This window comes from Bubalus bubalis, chromosome 23 (assembly GCF_019923935.1).
Source record: "Bubalus bubalis isolate 160015118507 breed Murrah chromosome 23, NDDB_SH_1, whole genome shotgun sequence".
Lineage (NCBI taxonomy): Eukaryota > Metazoa > Chordata > Mammalia > Artiodactyla > Bovidae > Bubalus > Bubalus bubalis.
The window spans coordinates 27,597,228-27,620,809 of record NC_059179.1 but is presented as its reverse complement, the minus strand read 5'-3'; the positions used below and the strand labels follow the sequence as shown (position 1 = coordinate 27,620,809).

Below are 23,582 nucleotides of genomic sequence, written 5' to 3'. Positions count from 1 at the left end.
TTGTAACAATGTATGAAGGATACCACTAAGGGTTTGATCACATGGAGGTGGCTGATTTAAGTCCATCACAGTGGTCTCAGAAGGTGACTGTTCTCAGAATCACCTGCAAGGCCTCCTGCTAGATGACAGCAAGGTTTTAGAGAGGGTCACATTGAGATCTAAGACCTAATAAGATATCCAAATTAAAAAAAAATTCTATCAGCGACTTATCATTCCCGTTTCATACAGCTCTCCACTGATTGATGTTACAATACATCTGGGCCCCAAATCACTTGGCTAGCTGTATCTCCACCTTCTGATGTAATTAAGAACACTTATTCATATCAAAGGCTCACTTTGACAATGCCCCAGGTACTTCTAAAATATATTCTGTCCTGGTTGGTAGTATCTTTTCTTTGAAAGGATTTTCTTTTGAGATCTGATGACTGTTATTTTTTTCTGTCATCAGGTTGAGTTTTGATGAAGGGAGATCTTGGAGCAAATACAGTTTCACATCTATTCCCCTTTTTGTGGATGGGGTTCTGGGTGAACCTGGGGAAGAGACTCTCATCATGACGTAAGTGGAAAACCGTGTTGTGTTCTAGTCTTCATAGAAATCCAGAAATGTGTGGTTTTTAGCTGAGCCTGTTCGCTTTGCTGCTTTCAGTTTTAAAGTTGCTAGCAAAGGCAGTGCATCTGACTTCATGATTCCCTAGCAAAGAAGAAAGAACAATGCACGCATCCATTTTCTTGGCTCTCTGCTAGCTATTAGGAGACCTGTACTGTTGGCTGGCAGCAACGTGGTGCAGCCTATTTCTTCCTATACTGAATGAGCTTAGGGAAATTAGACATGATTTTTTTTTTCAATAGAAGATAAAGCTATCAATTTAAAACTTTAATAATAAACATGCTTGATATACAGAAAATCACAGGCATATAAGAATGATTTCGCTTTAAGACAGAACACAGAGCTTGATCACACACCCACAAAGGATGTTATTTTTCCCTGGCTCTTTACCTAACCCAATTGTGAGGCATATTAGGGGAACCATGAGAACAGTCTGTTCTTGTGAAATTACATTTGCGCTCATTCTTGTCTGGAAAGTGATGATCATTAATTTGTGAAAGGCTTGATTAATGGCTTGCCTGCCTGTGGGTTTCAAAACATGAGCTTTGAATTTGAAATATGAAACTCTGATTTTTCCTTCTCCTGGAAAATCAGAAGTGGAAAACAAAGAGGGAAGATTTTTTTTAATATAGTTTATTTTATATTTGTTTTTATTTATTATATATTTTTATTTTTATAAATTATAAATTATAAAATATATATATATATATTTATATTTATTTTAATTGGAGGCTAATTACTGTACAATATTGTACTGGTTTTGCCATACATCAACATGAATCCACCACGGGTGTACATGTGTTCCCCATCCTGAACACCCCTCCCACCTCCCTCCCCGTACCATCCCTCTGGGTCATCCCAGTGCACCAGCCCCAAGCATCCTGTATCCTGCACCGAACCTGGACTGGCAGTTTGTTTCACATATGATATTATACACGTTTCAATGCCATTCTCCCAAATCATCCCACCCTCTCCCTCTCCCACAGAGTCCAAAAGACTGTTCTATACATCTGTGTCTCTTTTGCTGTCTCTCATACAGGGTTATCATTATCATCTTTCTAAATTCCATATACATGCGTTAGTATACTGTATTGGTGTTTTTCTTTCTGTCTTACTTCACTCTGTATAACTGGCTCCAGTTTCATCCACCTCACTAGAACTGATTCAAATGTACTCTTTTTAATGGCTGAGTAATACTCTATTATGTATATGTACCACAGCTTTCTTATCCATTCATCTGCTGATGGACACCTAGGTTGCTTCCATGTCCTGGCTATTATAAACAGTGCTGCGATGAACATTGGGGTACACGTGTCTCTTTCAATTCTGGTTTCCTCAGTGTATATGCTCAGCAGTGGGATTGCTGGGTCATAAGGCAGTTCTATTTCCAGTTTTTTAAGGAATCTCCACACTGTTCTCCATAGTGGCTGTACTAGTTTGCATTCCCACCAACAGTGTAAGAGGGTTCCCTTTTCTCCACATCCTCTCCAGCATTTATTGCTTGTAGACTTCACGTAGCCATTCTGACCGGCGTGAAATGGTACCTCATAGTGGTTTTGATTTGCATTTCTCTGATAATGAGTGATGTTGAGCATCTTTTCATGTGTTTGTTAGCCATCTGTATGTCTTCTTTGGAGAAACGTCTGTTTAGTTCTTTGGCCCATTTTTTGATTGGGTCGTTGATTTTTCTGGAATTGAGCTGCAGGAGTTGCTTGTATATTTTTGAGATTAGTTGTTTGTCAGTTGCTTCATTTCCTATTATTTTCTCCCATTCTGAAAGCTGTCTTTTCACCTTGCTTATAGTTTCCTTTGTTGTGCAGAAGCTTTTAATTTTAATTAGGTCCCATTTGTTTATTTTTGCTTTTATTTCCAATATTCAGAGAAGAGGGAAGATTTTAAAGCAGTTGATCCTGTCGACAGTGAAAATTTTTAAATCAAAGTGAAAAGTTGGTACATTTTCTGATTATTTTTTCTCCTTTTTTTTAACAATAGAAAAGAGCAACAAAAATTAATATGCCTAACAGTTACACTTTTGCCCAGTGGGTTAGCAATTTATTCTATAATTTGTCTTTATTCGGTTTTTATATTTACAAAACACAGATGAAAAAAGCTGACTGTAAAGGCTGCCTTGTAGCTTTATTCACATTGACAATAGGTGATTCAAACACTTCATTAAGTAGCTGAGCTTCTCTGAGTCAGGAGAGTAGAATGAACAGGGTAGGAAGTAGTTACAACTCTTCAGCCTTGTTGCCTATTTCTCCTTGGGAATGGTGGGAAGATAAAATAGTATGGCAACCACGGAACCAGGTCGATTAAATGCAAGAGAACCTGAAGTGTAATCTTGGACTGCATAGGGGACAGGATTTGTGATTGTTTTCTCATTTTTATGTTTTCTTTCTGACCATTACTTTTTTCTGTTGTAAAGTATATAGCCACAGGCTTTTAGTCTAACACCCCTGGGTTCTAACTCTACCAGTTCTTGGTGATTTGTCTTTGGTTTTTGCATGTTAAAAGTTTTTGAGCCTCAGGTTACCCACAGGTAAAGTGGAGTCAATAATAGCAACCCTCCTCAGAAATGTGTTTTGGGGATCAAATAATATGACCGATATAAGATGCTTAGCATTGTGCTAACCTCGTAGTAAATATTCAACAAATGCTAACTGCGGTTGTAACTGTGAGCATTGCTATTATTGTGAGTATTTGTATCATCTGCAGAGTGTTTGGACACTTCAGTCACCGCTCTGAATGGCAGCTGGTCAAAGTGGACTACAAGTCCATTTTCGATAGGCGTTGTGCCGAGGAGGACTACAGACCCTGGCAGCTGCACAGCCAGGTAGGGGGACGAGTGTCCTGGGTGGGAGGCATGGAGAGTACTGGGGGAAGATAGTCATTCAAATGTAGGAATCAGGGTTCTCTGGGCAAAAATGTCCATCTGGTGGTTTCTTATGTGTCCTGGGTGCCATGGCAGTGAACAAACTCAACATTTATTGCTGTTGTGAAATAATTTATGTTTTTATTGTACTAGGGTATAATGAGATAAAATTCAAATGTGCTTGGCTTAGACTTACAACTCAAAACAAAACACCAACTCAGCACAGAGATCCAAACATAATTTATCTGAGCATGTCATCTGGTTGCAGGGCGTGGGGGCAGGGGTGAGGAAAGGCTCTTCAGTTTTATCTAGCAATGCAAACAGAGACATAAAACAGCAAAATTGGGCTGGGTGAGGAGTGCCAGTAAAGTTCTTCTTCCCCACCACTGCGATTCCCTGGGATTAGGTACTGCTTTATGCCTCCTTCCAAGCTTCTTGTGTTATAAGGTTGTGGAATTAGTAGGAACATTTCCTTCATCCTGGCCCCTCTGCTACTCCACTCATATTGTTGATAGAATGCTTGGGTAAAAGCATCTCTCTTTTGATTTCCCAAGAACTCATTCTGCCAGCCTCTCAAAGGACATAGCTGGGGCCCTTGCTTACAAAGCCATCACTATATTGAGAGAGCAACACAACATATACTCCAAACCTAGACTAAGTTGTATATTTATGTGTTGATGTGTAGTGCAGCTGGTTAAAGTGAGCTTGCTCAAGAAAGACAGTGTAGAGTAGCTTAGACAAAAGTCTGTGTCCTTTGGACACACACACAGAGCTGGGTTTGACAATGGAAGCTGCATCAGCTAGAATCACCCACTTTTCTTGGAGGCTCAATAATGAAAGGATTGCTCATTCACATAGCTGATATTTTCCCCTTTGGAGTGCACGGACATTGTAATATTCAAAGCGTTTATTTATTTTGAGGAGAAACACTGGATTTAGTGCTATTGGTTATCTTGTGCTGCTGCTGCTGCTAAGTCGCTTCAGTCGTGTCCGACTCTGTGCGACCCCATAGACGGCAACCTACCAGGCTCCCCCGTCCCTGGGATTTTCCAGGCAAGAACACTGGAGTGGGTTGCCATTTCTTTCTCCAATGGTTATCTTGTAGAGGGATGTAAAATCAGTGCAGTAAAATTGTGTGGGCAGAGGCATAATAAACCGAGGCAAAATGGACCTTTATGTTTCTTAGCAATATTCTTCTTTCATATGCACATAAATGATCATGTGCCAATCTTTTATTACAGAAGAAGTCAACTGAATTACCATAGATCTGTTGGTAACACACTGTTACAGGCTGAGCCTTAGTTACATGTGTGTCCCTCATAGCCTTCTACTCAACACCTTGCCAAGTGAGGATTTGCTGAAAACAGGACATTTTGACACTCTCTCGGTGCTTCTTAGGATTAACTTTGTCATCATGTTCTGCAATAGGACTCTAGACATTGCAAAGAAAATGCTGTTAGCACAAAGCAGACTGCCCACGTCCAGATCACCCTAAGATTTGAGACCATCTCCCTGGACTGTCCTAGTGTGGAGTAGGGAAGGTCATGTCTATGGGCCAACAGTGTGAGATTCTTGTCTCCTTACAGGGGGAAGCATGCATCATGGGAGCGAAGAGGATATATAAGAAGAGAAAATCCGAGCGGAAATGCATGCAGGGAAAATATGCAGGCGCCATGGAGTCTGAGCCCTGCGTCTGCACAGAGGCTGATTTTGACTGGTAAGCTCGTGCTGTTAGCCCATGTAGTCACTGCATATTTCAAACCCATGTGGGCCTTAAACAAAAGTTTAGATTTGAATAGTGGCATGCATAGATCCAAGTGATAAACCTCATGTTTGTGTGAATTACCACGTGGGGACATCATGGCTTACTGGTTATGTGTGTGTGTGTATACAGAAAAAAAAAAAAACAGTGATTTCTTTAGGCTTAAGGAGGACTTAGGAGATAGCTGGTAATTATCTTCACACACTTGACAGGTCTCAGGACAAAAAGAGAAGCCAGATCCACCCTGAGTCTCTTTTGACTGCAACACTTAAACAATAAGTGGACATTTCAGGGAACAAATATATGTGTGTTCAAGATAAAAATCTCTCTAGAATCTAGGGTTCCTGATAGTGAAATTATGGTCATTTAGGGCAGTGTATTTTCTATACCTGGAGATTTTCAATTAGTGGCTAGCTGACTATTGTTTATGAAAGCCATGGAATATTTTTCTGAATTCAGTGCAAGGATGGAGTCACTGGCATTGCCATCTGTGGCTTTATGAACCTAGCAATAGGAGAGCCTTCTCCTTTTACCAGTATTAACCTAGTTTAAACTGGAAAAGGAGTGCAACATTTAGATGTTAAATATTCTCAGAGTGCCACAACATGGTTTTTGGAGCTTTAGTTAAGCAGAAAACTAGCTTGTGGGGCCAATGATGTGTTTTCTTTGTTCTAGTTTTGACTGTCAGATGAGGTTGAAAGATGATTGAAGATGAATAAGTGGTAACCAACCCTCTTGATCATGTCCATCCCATTTTCAGTCTCGTTTTTTTCCTCCTCCTTTTTAAAATGTATTTATATGTTTTTGGTTTAGAGAAAGCAATTGCTAAATGTGTATGTCAGTGTTAATGATTGAACTTAACCAGCATAAGAAACAAAGACATTTACTTAAAAGTATTAGCTGGGTAGCAATCATCAGTCACATGTCTGATCATCAGAATATCAGTGATTGGGCTGAGATACTGTGTACAAGCACATAACATTACTTAGAAAAAAGAAGCCTCTCTCATGGTAGACCTCTAGGAGCATTCTCTGAATAAATAGTACTGGCCAGTCCTGGCACATTGGCTGCCAGTACTCAGACCTATAACCCAAGGCTATTCCTGTCCTGTTGGTAGAGAAGGCAAGCCAAGAGGCAGTTCTGTCTCTCTCTGGGCTCTGCTGGAGGCAGACAGAGCTTCAGTTACACTGGGACTCACAGGGAATTCTGCAGGGGCCTGCCCAGCCCTGACTTTCCTTTTAGTCCGCACAAGACTGTTACAATGACAAAAATATTTCATCTCTGTCCTGCCTTTCAGGATTGACATTCTGAACTACATTCACAGGGAGAACTTGAGTGGAATGTTTGTCATTCATCACGTGCCTCTTTCAGAAACCTGGCTGCTTCTTTATTCACTGTATTCAAGGAGGATTCATACGGGGAGTTAACTTTTTATCTTAGAGCTTTGACTTTGGCCTTCCCAAACAGTGATTTTTTGGCAAAGGTGGTTGTCCCTGAATGTTCTCTCTCAGTTTGGCTCTCCCCCAGACATCCCTCTGCTAGATGATCTTGCCTGTTACTGTAATTTCCTGAAATGAACACAGGATGTCCTGTAGGCAGAGTCCCGGAAGTCCTTCTACCCATGCTGTGTTGCACCAGAATCAAACCCAGCTGGTATGGGCAGAATTCTGAGAACCAACTGCCTGGTGCCAGGCCCCTGAGCAAGCCTAGTTCTTCTTTCCCAACCTTTGTGTGCCAGCATCTCGCCTCCATCACACAGGTGGGCCAGTTCATACCTGTGCTTGCCATTGCTGCCTGCAATTTTTCTGTGCGTGAGGAGGTGTGATGTGCTGCCATTCTCTGTGCCCAGCTTTATCTTTCAGAAGCCAAGAAAGTTGACTCAAAGGTTCCGGGAGGCAAGAATTCAAGGAGGCTGAGAGAAAACTCTTTGTTTTCAAACTAGAGAAAATTTAAAGCAATCGGTGGCATTAACTGAATAGGACCGAGTTTTCCTTTGGGGAAAATGCTCGCAACACTCCCGAAGTACATTGCCTTTCCTGCTGTGACTTTGAAGCAGATGGCTTGTGCGCAGAGAGACCTGGCTTAGCTCTCCTTGGTAGATCCAGATGTCTTTGAAGAGCACCCCAAAGCAGCACTAGTAGTGAGGATTATGCTACGTGTGGATGCCTTAGGTTTTTCAATGCAGTTGACACGGGGGACTGGGCTTCCACCATTCTAGCTTTCTCAGGGCCCAACCACGATCACTGTTGTGCCTCCCCCCGATGAGAACAACATCTATGCTCCTGGCTGAAGGTGTATAATGGGAATTACTGGGCACTGAGCTTTCATCTCTATACATGTGTCTCTGTGGCTTCCAAGTTAGCATTTCTCAAAATGGATTCTGTAGAATGTTTTCTTGGGTAATTGATAGATAGAAAGAAAGATTCCATTTTTGGAAAGGCATTGATTTAGTGAATGACTGTTTTCTTTTTACTAATTGACCAGGGTAGAAGTTGGCTGTGGACTGACTTAAATTGTTCTCAGTAACGTTGCCACCTACTGAAAGGTTTCTCTCATTTTTTTCCCCAACAGTGACTATGGTTATGAACGACACAGCAACGGTCAGTGCCTGCCAGCCTTTTGGTTCAATCCATCCTCTCTGTCGAAGGACTGCAGCTTGGGGCAGAGTTACCTCAATAGTACTGGGTGAGTGCCTGAAGCGTTGGCCTGAGGAGGTCATCTGCTGCTGCTTTTCAGCATGAGATGAACTTACAGAATCACTTCTAATCAAAGACCAGGTCTGTTTCATTATAGCACCAGTTTATTCACTTTTGTTCATTTTAATCAGCACAAATTTGCATTAATAGTGCAAATTCCATCTGAGAATAAGATTCCAGTTGCAAATAAACAAAACAAGTTACTTGGATGAAGATAGCAATAATGATAATATACAGATTGCTTCATTTTTGGATCCCTTATTTCACAACTATTTAATTACATGACACTACCTTTTACCTTGCAGCATCCCTGTGTGGAAGGTCAAACAAATATTTCCCATGTGCATTTCCTGCTCTATAGATGTGGAAACTAGAGGCAGAAAAGAAGCTCATTGGCTTTTCAAGAGTACGGTGGTATTAGCAGGAATGTGTTCCATTTTCTCTCTATCCAGTCTTGACACTTTGAAGACATGCATTCTGATCTTTATAAATCTGGAATCAGATTTGAAAATTTTGTGTTGAATGATATGTGCTGTGGGGTTTATCCAATATTATTTAAGAAATACCATAAAAAGGAAAACCATGTGGTGACTTTCCCAAAATTGTAACTGATATTTATAGACTCAGGAAACTACTGTGTGGAACTTATTTGGAATCTAATTCAAGCAATCTATCAAAGGACATTTTTGAGCCATTTGGGAAACTAAGTATGGTCTGGTATTCATCAGGATTTTCCAAAGATATGCTTTTCTATCTCCAATTGGAGATATATATGTATATATAAAGAGATTTGTTAAAAGGACTGGGAGCACCCAGCTGTGGAGGTGGGCAAGTTCAAATCCTGATATCTATAGTTGGCAAGCTGGAGACCCAGGAAGTTAGACGGTTTGTTTCTAGGCACAGTCTGAGCACTGATGGTGAACCAGGGAAGCTAATAATACAGTTCCTGTCTGAAGACCAGCAAGGCCAAAACTGATGTCTCCATCTAAGTGTGAAGGCAAGAAGGAAGCCATTGTTCAGTCTGAAGACAGTCAGGAAGGAAAGGGCTGGAAGGAGAGGGAGAGGGAGGGAGGGGAAGCCGGTACTCACCAGTAGGCAGCACTCCTTGACAGCTGCCTTCTCATTTCTCATGAGAGCTGCCAGCCAGAGGAGAGGACATTCGTGTTCTTGTTTAGGTACTTTTGTATTTTAAATGTTTACTTTTTTTAATTTAAAAAACATCACCAAAATAACATATACTACTCTCAGAACAGTATATAATCCTTGGTGGATATTACCTGAGAGCATCTCACCCTAAGGCATTTTTGTTGAGTTATCACATCTGCTGGTTTCATCCATTCCATTCAAACTTTTTTTCAGAAGGAGAGAAAGAAAACATAGACATGCACATCAAATGTTCTTATCTATGATTGAATAAATAAATAAGCTATGATTTATTTGCACTGTAACACAAAATTTGAGAAAAATGCAAGTAACATTTTTACAGCAAAGGGTCAGTGAGATCTTGAGCATCTAGTACCATGTGAAAAATTGAAAAAGGCTGCTGAAATCACTCAACTTAATGGTGAAGAAATGCCAGAGAAAGAAGTTGTATCACCTGCATGTATGAACATGTTTAGACATTGTAAAGAGTGCTGGGAGCCCCCGAAGCTGATTTCAGAATTGATTTTTTTTTTTCACGGAGTTAGTCAAGGGAGTTATGCTATTCTGTCTTTGGTATTAATGAGAAGAGGCTGAAGTACAGAGGGGTCTAAATTTTACCAAATGCTACTGAAACCACTGTAATAAGGCAGAAAAAGAAGGTCTATGAACCCTTACTTTTCACTTTATTAAGAATGTATATATATTTTCATTTTATAATTATATACATGTATCAATGGCACCCCACTCCAGTACTCTCGCCTGGAAAATCCCATGGACGGAGGAACCTGGTGGGCTGCAGTCCATGGGGTCGCTAAGAGTCGGACAGGACTGAGCGACTTCACTTTAACTTTTTACTTTCATGCATTGGAGAAGGAAATGGCAACCCACTCCAGTGTTCTTGCCTGGAGAATCCCAGGGACGGGGGAGCCTGATGGGCTGCTGTCAATGGGATCGCACAGAGTCGGACACGACTGAAGCGACTTAGCAGCAGCACATGTATCAATATTTATATGCATATTTAGACACACATATTTTTAGCTACTCCTAAACAGATTTCACCATTCCTTTGGTGAACTCAGTATGTGAAACCCAAATAAATCCTAACACATATAAAATAAAACATCAGAGGTGAGTAATTTATATATTCTATTCAATGGAAGTTTTCATCTATGCTCTAAAAGATAAAAATTTCAATTATAAATGGTTCAGCAGTAGGTTTGTTGTTGTTTAGTTACTCAGTCATGTCTGACTCTTTGTGACCCCATGGACTGCCGCACACCAGGCTTCCCTGTCTTTCACCATCTCCTAGAGTTTGCTCAAACTCTTGTCCATTGAGTTGGTGATGCCATCCAACCATCTCATCCTCTGTCATCCCCTTCTCCTCCTGCCTTCAATCTTTCCCAGCATCAGGGTCTTTTCCACTGAGTCAGTTCTTTGCACCAGGTGGTCAAAGTATTGGAACTTCAGCTTCAGCATAAGTCCTTCCAATGAATATTCAGGATTGATTTCCTTTAGGATTGACTGATTTGATCTCCTTGTAGTCCAAGGGGCTCTCCAAGAGTCTTCTTCAACACCACAGTTCAAAAGCATCAATTCTTCAGCACTTAGCTTTCTTTATGGTCCAACTTTCACATCCATACATGACTACTTGAAAAACCATAGCTTTGACTCAGCAGTAGGTATCCAGATATATAAATGCTTGTCAATGCAATTATGTTTATTAATCACAGCATCACTTCCTTGTGCTCCCCCTCCACTCTCAGAGGGTTGTTCCTGTCAGTGTCTATTACCTGAGAGCATCTCACCCCAAGGGATTTTTGTTATTACATCTGCTGACTTCATCCATTCCATTCAAACATATTGCAGAAAATCATCAGCATTAGTGAGCTAGTTTGTGTAAAGGGGACATATAAATACCAGCCATCAGCAAGTAGGACAAAGGCCCTGCTCTTGAAAGTAGGGGGCTCACAGGTGGAAGAGTAACCACCCTCATAGCACCCTGTGGCCTAAGGTTGGGAGGAAGGGTATCAATCATAACCTCACTGATTGACATATAGTCTATATGTTTGCATCAGGAATAGGAAGACCCTTAGCTGAGACAGAGTCCTGAAGTAATTCTCAAAGAAGACTCTATACAATCAAATTTCCATTTTCAGGGTCTGTAGCCAACTCAGGAGTGAGTAAGAGGTAATATGTAGATGAAATTCAAAAAGAACTTTCTGCCTTTCTTTTTTTTTTTAACTTTATTTTGTATTGGGGTATAGCTGATTAACAATGTTGTGATAATTTCAGGTGAACCACAAAAGGACTTAGCCATATATATATATATGTGTGTGTGTGTGTGTGTGTGTGTGTGTATTCAGCCTCCCCCAAACTCCCTCCCATCCAGGCTGCCACATAGCATTCAGCAGAGTTCCCTGTGCTATATAGTCGGTCCTTGTTGGTTATCCATTTTAAATATAGAGGTATGAACATGTTCATCCCAAATTCCCTAACTGACCCTCTGCCCCTCCTTCCTCCCTACACAACAACCATAAATTCCTCCTCTAAGTCTGTGAGTCTCTGTCGTGTAATTAATTTCCTTTGTATCATTTCTTTTTAGGGTCCACGTATAAGGGATGTCGTATGCTATTTCTCCTCCTCTGCCCTACTTCACTAAGTGTGAAAATCTCTAGGTCTGTCCATGTTGCTGCAAATCTTTTTGACCGCCTTAATGCCACTCCAGCCCCTGATCCCAGATGCCACCTGGCTATATGTTGATTTGGTGGCATTTCATAAGTACAGATTCTCAATAAGGTGGTAGCCACTACCATGCTGCAATCAAACATTTAGCTTTTCACTTAGAGATATTTAATTACAAAAAGTATATACATGTTTTCTGTGTTTAAAAAGCAAATTTAGGTTATCATCCCAATCCTGGCCCCCTTTCCTACACAGCTATGATCTGTTTGATATGCATGTTTCTAAACACTTTCTTTTGCATTTGTCAGGGAATAATTAAGTGAAAAGATAAACAAAATTAATTTGGTTGCTTTTATATGCAGTTTCCTACTAGATGTATTATTCTTTTATGTGCCTTTTTCATTAAAAAATGCATCTTAGACATCTTTTGATGTCAGAGTTTATGAGGCTTCTTTCCATCTAATTTCTTTTTACCCCTTAGGATTCAGGCACCAGGAGTTATGTAGTAATCCCTTTCATGGACGTTTTGATCATTTCCTATTTTCTGCCACTATAAACAATGCTACGGTTAGCTTTCCCATACTATAATACTTGTTATTAAAACCCTGCAACAATAATTTGAGTCTCTTTTGGCAGCTGAAGGTCTTTCTGCTAGCTGCTAAAGCAAATTCCATCCAGTCAGCTGATTCCTTCTTAGACCTGAGTATCTAGGCACTGCCAAATATCTCCCCCATAAGAGTGGAAACACCAGCTTCCTGCCCACACACTGCCTGTGAATCCCATACGTGAGATATTCAGTTATATTAACTTCCATCCTCCTTTAAAATACAAATACCAGTGGATTCTGTAAGGGAACACTAGGAGGAAGGATAAGCAGGATTCCCAAATTAAGAAGGTGTGAGGACATGAGTTTGAGTAAACTCTGGGAGTTGGTGATAGACAGGGAGGCCTGGTGTGCTGCAGTCTATGGGGTCACAAAGAGTTGGACACAGCTGAACAACTGAACTGATCTGAGGCAGGTTACTGCAGGCAAAGGAACAAGAGATGAGCCAGGTGAAAGGGCCAGGCTGGTAGTTTTTCAAGGACAAGCTGTGATGTCAGATTAGTATCCAGGCATTGGGGGAGATATTGGGCAAAGCCTCAAGTCTCTAGGATTAAGGAGCCATTAGTGCCCCTAAGTCTCTCCAGTGCCCATTTTAACCCATCCACGGGCATCTTTGGTTGTCAGCACAGAATATGTAGTATTAACTTCAGGCTGAGATGAAGTGCCGAGGAGTCACAGGGCAGGGCTGGCTTGAGAGTTCTTGCCTCCGATAGATTTCACTTGTCATGTGCCTGACTTGCTTCACCCAGTCCTCACAACAGGGCACACACTGCAGCCATGCAATCAGACTTGGGTTGAACAGGTCTGCAAAACAGCCATCCCTTGTCAATAAAGCTTAACAAGCAGATCTGCCAGGAGCACCTTTCTGCAAGTTTACTTGAAGGCACGCAGGCAAACTTCCCTTTTATTTTTGTTAAGCCCTCGCTTTATAAATGGTTATGGTGGCTCTCACAGTCAGCTTATTATGCTGTATAGATAGCCGTGTTCTCAGGTTCACTCCCTTCACCATGATGGAAACATCCTAGCATCAGTTGTTATTATGCCCAATAGAAATGCTCTTTCGAGGAGATGCCAAAATTGTTATCAGTTTCCCTGTGCAGAAATGAATGGATGTGCAGTTTCCTTTTAGCTCTTGGAAAGATCTTAGAAAGACTTAGAATAAGAGCTGAAATGGGTGTAAAGTATCCCTCCAGTGGCTGTAGCTACCAGTCCTTAGCTCTTAGCCCAGTGATGTAAGGTGTCCAGTGTCCACACCACAACACAGCACGTGAGCACAGTTCTGCCACATTGTCCCTGCCACTTTTCACCTGTTCCTTCATGCCTCCCACAAGCCACTCCATGGAAAGCCAGTTGGCTGGTACTAGGCCTTCAGTCTACTGTGGATAGAGAGTGAACTCTAAGGCAGGAGGTGTTGCTTGGTAAAGAACAGAGTTATTTTAGAATGAAACTATCTCTACCTTCATCTTTAGCAAGTCACTTCCTTTCTAAGCCTTAGTTTCCTAAACTAAGAAATTTGACTATTTGCTGCTGGGGATTGATTAAATGTGATGATTTATATGAAGCAGGCAGCACAGTACCTAGTGATAGTAGTCACTTTTCAAAATGTAGAACATCACCAGCAGTGGTCATCTAAGGGCTCCTCTGCAGTGAAGGTAAAAAGAGGGGGGAAATTCCCTTTTATTGTGTATCTATAGTCCAGACATTTGATACATAATAGTCATGACAGTCCTGAGATCTAGGACACATTTAATATCAGGACCTGTTTTGTCTTCTGTAAAACTGAAATAATACCTTGCATAGGCTCATAAACTCACAGAATTAGAAGCACTGTACTCCAAAATGCATATCTGCCTCCAAGACGACCCAAGGCAGATAAGGCATTTACCTGATTAATAAATGAGTTCCTTTTGTTTAAATAAAATGAAATCAGTATTCATCTGTGTGTCATCTGGCATTTAGTGCTAAAATAACTCCAAATTCATTTTCTCTTTGTTATTCCACTGATAACTATAAATATCTGTTTGCAAATACAAAAGCCCAAGCCCATTTAGTTATACTATACATACTATATGGACATGAGTTTGAGTGAACTCTGGGAGTTGGTGATGGACAGGGAGGCCTGGCGTGCTGCGGTTCATGGGGTCACAACTGAGCGACTGAACTGAACTGAACTGATATATACTATGTACTACACATTTATACTATGTTCTTGGGCACGAACTTGGGCAAACTCTGGGAGAATGTGAGGGACAAGGAGGCCTGGCTTGCTGCAGTCCATGGGGGTCACAAAGAGTTGGACACAACTTAGCAACTGAACAATAACAATACTGCTAAGTCGCTTCAATCGTGTCTGACTCTGTGCGATGGCAGAGATGCCAGAGATGGCAGCCCACCAGGCTCCCCTGTCCCTGGGATTCTCCAAGTAAGAACACTGGAGTGGGCTGCCATTTCCTTCTCCAATGCATGAAAGTGAAAAGTGAAAGTGAAGTCGCTCAATCGTGTCTGACCCTCAGCGACCCCATGGACTGCAGCCTTCCAGGCTCCTCTATCCATGGGATTTTCCAGGCAGGAGTACTGGAGTGGGGTGCCATTGCCTTCTGAGGAACAATAACAATAGCTATTTCAAATCCTAAAAGATGATGCTGTGAAAGTGCTGCACTCAATATGCCAGCAAATTTGGAAAACTCAGCAGTGGACACAGGACTGGAAAAAGTCAGTTTTCATTCCAATTCCAAATAAAGGCAATGCCAAAGAATGTTCAAACTACCTCACAATTGCACTCATCTCACACTCTAGTAAAGTAATGCTCAAAATTCTCCAAGCCAGGCTTTAGCAATACATGAACCGTGAACTTCCAGATGTTCAAGCTGGTTTTAGAAAAGGCAGAGGAACCAGAGATCAAATTGCCAACATCTGCTGGATCATCAAAAAAGCAAGAGAGTTCCAGAAAAACATCTATTTCTGCTTTATTGACTATGCTAAGCCTTTGACTTTGTGGATCACAATAAACTGGAAAATTCTGAAAGAGATGGGAATATCAGACCACCAGACCTGCCTCCTGAGAAACTTGTATGCAGGTTAGGAAGCAACAGTTAGAACTGGACATGGAACAACAGACTTGTTCCAAATAGGAAAAAGAGTATATCAAGGCTGTATATTGTCACCCTGCTTATTTAACTTATATGTAGATTACATCATGAGAAACACTGGGCTGGAAGAAGCACAAGCTGGAATCCAGATAGCTGGGAATATATCAATAACCTCAGATATGCAGATAACACCACCATTATGGCAGAAAGTGAAGAAGAACTAAAGAGCCTCTTGATGAAAGTGAAAGAGGAGAGTGAAAAAGTTGGCTTAAAGCTCAAAATTCAGAAAACTAAGATCATGGCATCTGGTCCCATCACTTCATGGCAAATAGATGGGGAAACAGGGGCAGACTTTATTTTGGGGGGCTCCAAAATCACTGCAGATGGTGATTGCAGCCATGAAATTAAAAGACACTTACTCCTTGGAAGGAAAGTTGTGACCATCCTAGCTGCTGCTGCTAAGTTGCTTCAGTTGTGTCCAACTCTGTGTGACCCCATAGATGGAAGCTCACCAGGCTCCCCCATCTCTGGGATTCTCCAGGCAAGAACACTGGAGTGGGTTGCCATTTCTTTCTCCAATGCATGAAAGTGAAAAGTGAAAGTGAAGTCTCTCAGTTGTGTCCGACTCTTAACGACCCCATGGACTCAAGCCTACCAGGTTCTTCCATCCATGGGATTTTCCAGGCAAGAGTACTGGAGTGGGGTGCCGTTGCCGTCTCTGGACCAACCTATACAGTGTATTAAAAAGCAGAGATATTACTTTGCCAACAAAGGTCCGTCTAGTCAAGGCTATTGTTTATCCAGTCATCATGTATGGATGTGAGAGTTGGACTATAAAGAAAGCTGAGTGCCGAAGAATTGATGATTTTGAACTGTGGTGTTGGAGAAGACTCTTGAGAGTCCCTTGGACTGCAAGGAGATCCAACCAGTCCATCCTAAAGGAGATCAGTCCTCGTGTTCATTGGAAGGACTGATGTTGAAGCTGAAATTCCAATACTTTGGCCACCTGATGCGAAGAGCTGACTCATTGGAAAAGACCCTGATGCTGGGAAAGATTGAGGGCAGGAGGAGAAGGGGACAACAAAGGATGAGATGGTTGGATGGCATCACCAACTCATTGGACATGAGTTTGGGTAATCTCTGGGAGTTGGTGATGGACAGGGAGGTCTGATGTGCTGCGGTTCATGGGGTCACAAGGAGTCCGACATGACTGAGTGACTGAACTTAACTGATACTTATATGTGGTTAAATCTTGTTTACACTGTTTCAGATCCAGGGAATGTGGTATGATTTCAGTTGCTAAATTAACTAGAACATTGCTTGTTTCATGCCAACCATGAAAGATTCTGTAAATATAAAATAAAGTGGGCATTGGGCTGGTTTATTGTAAGAAACAAAGATAATCTTATCAAGGAACAGATTTCTTTTTGCTACTAAGCTAGAGATATTTCTAGATGTGTTTTTTAAAAAGTAGGTATAGAAATTTTTGTCTGTGAAGTTTCTTTAAAGGAGCCGTTAATCTCTTCTGGAATAATGTAAGTGTACAGTGATGGTTCTTGTTGTTCCTCAGTGTTAGTTTCTCAATATTCAATGGGAATATTTAATCAAGAATTTAAAAAAGATTTAAATAGCATTAATTCAGTATTTATATAAGAATAGTGGGTCCAGGAAAAAAATATATATATACACATAAGTTATAGCAAAACAGTTATCTCCATACTCTCACATACATTTAGAATGTTTTAAAAATGCTTTCTATAAACATAATCCTCTCTACATGAGCTATGAAAACACTTAGAGCCTGGCTATCCTGCCATCACCCTGGGGTTGCTATTTCCAGGGCCTTTGGGGGTTGTGTTCTTTTCCCATGTGATCTCATTTCTGATCCTGGTAGGGTTCTTGATGTTCAGTCTGATTTATTCAGCAACATATGTCAGTGTACATCACAGAGAATAATTGGTCCTAAAAGTGGTCCATGTGTTTCAAGTCCACAGAAAGGAAATCACTTGCAGTGTTTGCAGACCCAAAACTGCAGGGGCCCATGTAGCTGGTTTTTTTTTTTGGAAAGCACACATTCAGTTTCACAGCAGACGGTCTAGACTTCTCAGCTGCTACAGAATTGATCCTTCAGAATATATTTCTTAGATACATTTTCCCACATGTTTACAGGATGGCATTAGGGTTGGAAATGAAGAAGGTGAACAGAGATCAGGTTTCTCACACCACTGTCCTTGCCCAGTGGCATTGGGAATAAAAATCCTCATCCAGGTGGTATGGCATCATGGCAAGAGAGCTCCAAACCCAGTCCAGAGCCCCTGACCGCTGCCTGCCTGCTGTGTGACCCTGGGAAGCCCTCTAAACTCTTATCTCTCTCTCTCTTTTTTTTTCCTTATGTGCAAAACAGAGGGATTGTGTTGATCTTTGACCCCTTCAGGTTCTGACATGTCCATAAGCTATCTGAAGTGCCCAGTGTTAGCATTCCTTGGACTGCAGATGTTTAAAAGTAGGGAAATTTTCCTTTTATGAATTTGTTATGTAACTAGTTGACTGTAGTGGATTCCATGAGCCATCCTCCTGATGCTGTCATTTAGTTTAACTCGGCCATATGTCCCACTTCATCACGCTGGCATTCAGAATGATGTTGCATTCTATTTAGTGTTCATGTTAAATGACTTGTGCTTCCATCCTACTTAGTGGAAGACAAGTGTTCTTCCCCTCACCTATCTTCTGCCCAGTGACACTCCCCTAAGCCCAAGGTCTGCTTACTCTGTTTAAGGGGAAAGTTCTGAGAGCTATTGCCTTGAAGAGAGAAACTTGGAGAACCTGCTTAAACCATCAGGGAACGCTGTTATTTCTGAATGTTGGGGGTATGACTGCTACATAGTACTATTGCTGAAATATGAGCACACTGAGTCTAGAAAGACTTACTTGAAGTGTTAGCATGCGCTGTACCCAGAACCAGCTCCCTTCTCTGTCTCCAGGGCTTGCCCCATTTCTCATTTCAAGTCAGGTGTTATTGTAAGAGGAAAGTTTTTCCTTGAAAACAAGGACACATAGTATAATCCAAGAAACTAAACAAATATATTCTTTCCACTGTTCTCACACATGAGGGACACCAGAGCTCAGTAACAGTAAGTCCTACCTTGGCTATAAGAAAACCTAGAGTTCCACCTGTTTCTTGGTCATAACATGTAATAACTACTGTGAAAAAAAGAGAAGAGATAATGTAATAAGAAAACATAATGTCTGCACTGATTTTTTAATGAATGAATAGAAGCTTGACAGAGTAAAGATCATCCCAGGGAGGATGAACAACACAGACGGAAGAAGGCAAGTAGCCTTTAGCCTGGCCTGAGCTTAGGAGGCATGCAGGGCAGTGAAAAAAGCTAAAGCTTAAAAAATGCATTGACCACAGATCATGAAACTATCTTTTAAACCCAAACCCTATTCCTTATGACTAAACCATGGGCAGTTTGAACAATATTAAGGAAGGAATTGATGTGATCCAGTTTGATCTGAAGATAATCTTGGCAGTAAGAGCATGGCTTCTACGTTCAGGGAACTTGTATAAGGCTGTACTTAGTTGCTCAGTCCTGTCTGACTCTTTGCATCCCCATGGACTGTAGCCCACCAGACTCCTCTGTCCATGGGATTCTTCAGGCAAGAATACTGGAGTGGATTGCCATGCCCTCCTCCAGGGGATCTTTTCAACCGAGGAATCAAACCAGAGTCTCCTGCATGGCAGGTGGATTCTTTACCAGCTGTAAGAGCAAGCCGATATTCAAAACTTTAAGTAAGTAAGTTAAGTAAGGGAAGTCACTCAGTTGTATCCAACTTGTGTCCAACCCCATGGACTGTAGGCTGCCAGGCTCCTCCATCCATGGGATTCTCCAGGCAAGAATACTGGAGTGGGTTGCCATTTCCTTCTCCAGGGAAACTTCCCGATCCAGTGATCGAATCTGGGTCTCCCGCTTTGCAGGCAGACTCGACCATCTGAGCCACCAGGAAATTAGTATTTAAAACTTTAAAGGCTATTTTTTTACTACCTTATGATGTTTAATATTTATTAAGGTCTTGCAATGTGGCATATTTTTTCTATGTCCTTTTGAATGCATTATATCATTTAATCCTCCCGAGAACATTAGGAACTGTTTCTGTAATTATACCTACTTTATAGGCAGAGAACCCAAACGTTAAGTCTGAGTAAATTGCCCAAGTTTCTATAATGTGTAATAGCCTGCATTTAAACTCAGGCAGTTTGGTTCCAGAACACTAATTTTAACCACCAGGGCAGTGATCTTTAATCCTGGCTGCACACTGGAATCACCAGGGGAAATTAAAAACAAAAACACGCTGATGCCCAGGATTCTCATTTAAACTGATTTCTGTGGGCAGAGTCTTGACATCACAGAGACAGTGGTGACTGACTAAGCCAGACTATATCGTCACCTTAACATACACAGAATGGTCACAAACATCTATAGCAAACATTTGTACTACAAGCATCTGTACCAAAATTGTAAGTTAAAAAACAGAACTGCTAAACAGCCAAATCACAGGATATGAAGACCTTTGATGCTTTTTCCAATTTTACTCTCACAAAGAAAAGCTACGACCTTCATCTTTTTAAAGACTGACAGGCAGCGCAGAAGCAAAATCAAAGAGGGTAGGGTAAAAAGGAAAATGTGACAGAGGAGTATCAAGAAAAGAAGGAAGAGAATAGCTGAAATTGGGGTTGTTGAAGTAATAAGACACCATCTACTGATGAGCAGTCGGTAATATCAAAGGCATATTTGTGGAATGTTTCCTTTCAGTAATTGTGCAAAGACTCCCTTGCCATTGCAAAGCACTTTTCTTCTTGGCAGATTGAAGAATGTTTTACCAACTAAATGCATCCCAGTAATATTCAGAGCTTAGGTCCAACATAATCATAAGTTGCCTTGTTATTGCGGAGGTAAGCAGCCCCATTTAATAACATATAAAATGTATTATTCATTTATGTAACTCAGACCCAGGGACAGCTACTGGGATGAAAATAGAACCATTCTGTAATGCACAAAGCAGGTGTGTGCTTACTTGAGTAAATGAACTCTGTATTTCTGCTCAATTTTCTTGTAAATTTCAGAGACTGGTCTGATAGGGCTAATGTGAAGCCATTTTCATCCAGGAAATAAAATGGTCTCAGAATGGTTTTTAATGAGCTTTGAAAAAATTACCAGCGGTCTTCTCTGTGGCAGAATCCCAGGGGAATGGATTCATGCTTTGTGTTTAAGCAGAACTCCTGTTGCTACAGGCTTCAGGAAAGCCCAGGGTGGTGATTGGTCAGAACAGCGACACACAAAAGAAACGTTCTCTAGCTGATGATGCCAAGTGGTAGTGAGCCCATGCCTCCAGGGCTCCTCGCCAAGACAGAGTCACAGGTGTGCTTGGACGCTAAGCGATTAAAGTTATAACCTGCCTTTAATGTGCATTGTGCCTGGCTTCTGAAACACGCAGGGAGTTTGTGATGCAGTTTAGCTCACTGGGATGTCATAATTACTGTATGACATTGCTGGTCACTTCTCTGCTACCATTGCTGGTACCAGAATGTCACCATTTTCCAGTGTGCACATCTTTTTTTTTTTTCCCCCCAGCTTCTCTTATTTTCTTTCAAATCAGCATACAGTCATAAGCACCTACATGGACTTTTCAAAATATTTAATATCAGATAGGATGATTTGAAGATGTTCAGACATGGCAGTGACCAGTCAGAATGAGTAAGGCTCTCAGTACAGGAGCAGGATTTAGGAAGCTCTTTGGTGTATTAGGTGTTAACCCATTCACTTCCGGATTGCCAGGAAAAGCAAGGACTCCAAGGATAGGGGTTAACATAGCTGGGTTGGTGGGTGTGGTGCCTGCAGGGTTTGGAGCCAGTGATGATAGCCAGTTTCTAGACAGATATTTCAACACTTAAACTCTATACAGTCATCCCAGTGTGGACCTAGTGATTATCAGCCTTGCATGTCTGCAGCACAAATATGCCCTCAATGAGGAGCTTAAAGTTCACAGTCACAGGAAGGAAGAAAGTCATACAAGGCATTACTGATTCCTATCAAGTAAATCATAAGGATTCCTGTAAGAGATATATATCTCACCTAATTTAAAGAGGTAGTACAGTACAGTGGTAACAAATACATATATCCTAGATCCAAATTGTCTAGATGCTGGCTGTGTGATGTTGAGAAAACTAGTTAAGTTCTATGAATCTTAATTTCTTCATCTATTTATTGGGAGTAATGATACCTTCTTTATTAGGGATAGTTTGAAAGCAAATCATGTTAAGAACTTAGCTCAGTGTCTAGAACATATTAGTGAAAGGGTTAGTCACTCAGTTGTGTCCAGCTCTTTGCAATCCTTGGACTGTAGCCCACCAGATTCCTCTGTCCATGGAATTCTCCAGGCAAGAATACTGGAGTGGGCAGTCATTCCCTTATCCAGGGGATCTTCCCAACCCAGGGAATGAACCTGGGTCTCCCGCATTACAGGCCGATTCTTTACTATCTGACCACCAGGAAATCCCTGAACATATTAGTACTCTCTAAATTGGAACTTCTTATGATTTTACTTTCACAATCAGGAAAAGAGAGGAGATAAGCTGCCACTTAAAGTGTGGATAAGTTTTAGGCAGCTGATTAGGCAAAAAGGTGGACATGGAAGCAGAAAGAACAAAAGAAAAGAAGCACTTTCAAGAGGATTGAAAAGAGAAGTTTGGCTAAAGCAGAATGAGCTGGTTGGGGAGAAAGAGTCCAGAAAAGTAGAACCAAGTTAGTTTATGGAGGGCTTCAGGCCCAAGTTAGAGGATCTGTGATTTATCTTAAGGAAATGGGAATTTGTGAAGGTTGTGAACAGGGAGGATAGATAATAATGTTAAGTAAAAATAACTGATAACATTTCATAATCACTTGCTAATTGTCAGGGTGGTTTTAAGCATTCTGTGTACAGTAATCCATTTCATCCTTATGGTTACCCTATGAGGTGAGTTTAATATTAATAGTTGGCCTTACAGTCATAGTGTTCAAAATGCTTTCCCAGATGGTATTTAATTTTATTTTCTCAATCGTGCTTTTAAGTAGTCAGTCTTGAAACTAAAGGACAGAGAAAGGACTTTGGCTAGATTTGAAGTAGTTGGTAAGCAATAGCCTGCACACTGCCAGATTTTGTAAATAAAGTTTTATTAGAACCCAGATTGATTTGTTCTTTTATGCATTCTCTATGTCCACTTTAATGTTACAACCCGAGAGTTGAGTACTTGTGACTAAAGCTATATAACCTGCAAAGCTAAAACATTTATTCCCTGGCACTTTATGTGAAAAGTTTGTCAACTTATGGTCTAGAAGAATGGAAAGACCTTGGACTTTTGATTGCTTCCATTTTGATATCTACCAGTACCTTCCTCAGGTAGATAGGAAAAACCAAATATACGAATATATAATGTGGCTGCTGTGGACTCCACACACAAAAAAGATGATGAATACATAACATTGGACCTCAAAAGTCTTAAAGAAAACCCACAGATTGTAATATACTATAAATCTGATAAATTGTATAGGACAAATTGGTAGCATAATTCTTTTTTTTTTCCTATTAAGGCTAAAACAAGAAAAAAGCAAAACAGAGGGAGGATTTACTTAATCTATAGTCTAAAGTTTCCTTAATGTGAAATTTCAATAGTTTTGGCATTATATCCCATAAAATATTGAGTAGAAACTCTCAAGTTTAGACACCTTTCTGTACTATTCCATGAGTGCAACAGCTTGTACAGTATCTAATGTTGAGACATATAATTCATAATAATCTCTCTTTGAACTGTACCTTCCTTTGCAATATATATATATGTATATATTACAATATATAAAGTACTCATTCTGACCTTTAATTATATAGCCTTTGAAGTATTTTCTGGATTATCCATGTATAGATGGTAAAAAAAAAAAATCCACCTGCAATGCAGGAGACCTGGGTTGAATCCCCGGGTTGGGAAGATCCCCTGGAGGAGGGCATGGCAACCCACTCCAGTATTCTTGCCTGGAGAATCCCCATGAACAGAGGAGCCAGGTGGCCTATAGCCCATGGGGTTGCAAAAAGTTG

The 23,582-nt window shown here is 40.9% G+C and overlaps 1 protein-coding gene across 1 annotated transcript in view; it reads left to right on the top strand.

The window, feature by feature from the left end:
- The window catches only part of SORCS1 (sortilin related VPS10 domain containing receptor 1), a 673,129-nt gene that overhangs the window by 467,703 nt on the left and 181,844 nt on the right, over window positions 1–23,582 (top strand). Inside the window, exons 14-17 of the mRNA XM_045164209.1 lie at window positions 449–556; window positions 3,323–3,440; window positions 5,066–5,196; window positions 7,813–7,926. Of these exons, the coding sequence (XP_045020144.1) occupies window positions 449–556; window positions 3,323–3,440; window positions 5,066–5,196; window positions 7,813–7,926 (471 nt within the window). The remainder of the gene's footprint in view (window positions 1–448; window positions 557–3,322; window positions 3,441–5,065; window positions 5,197–7,812; window positions 7,927–23,582) is intronic.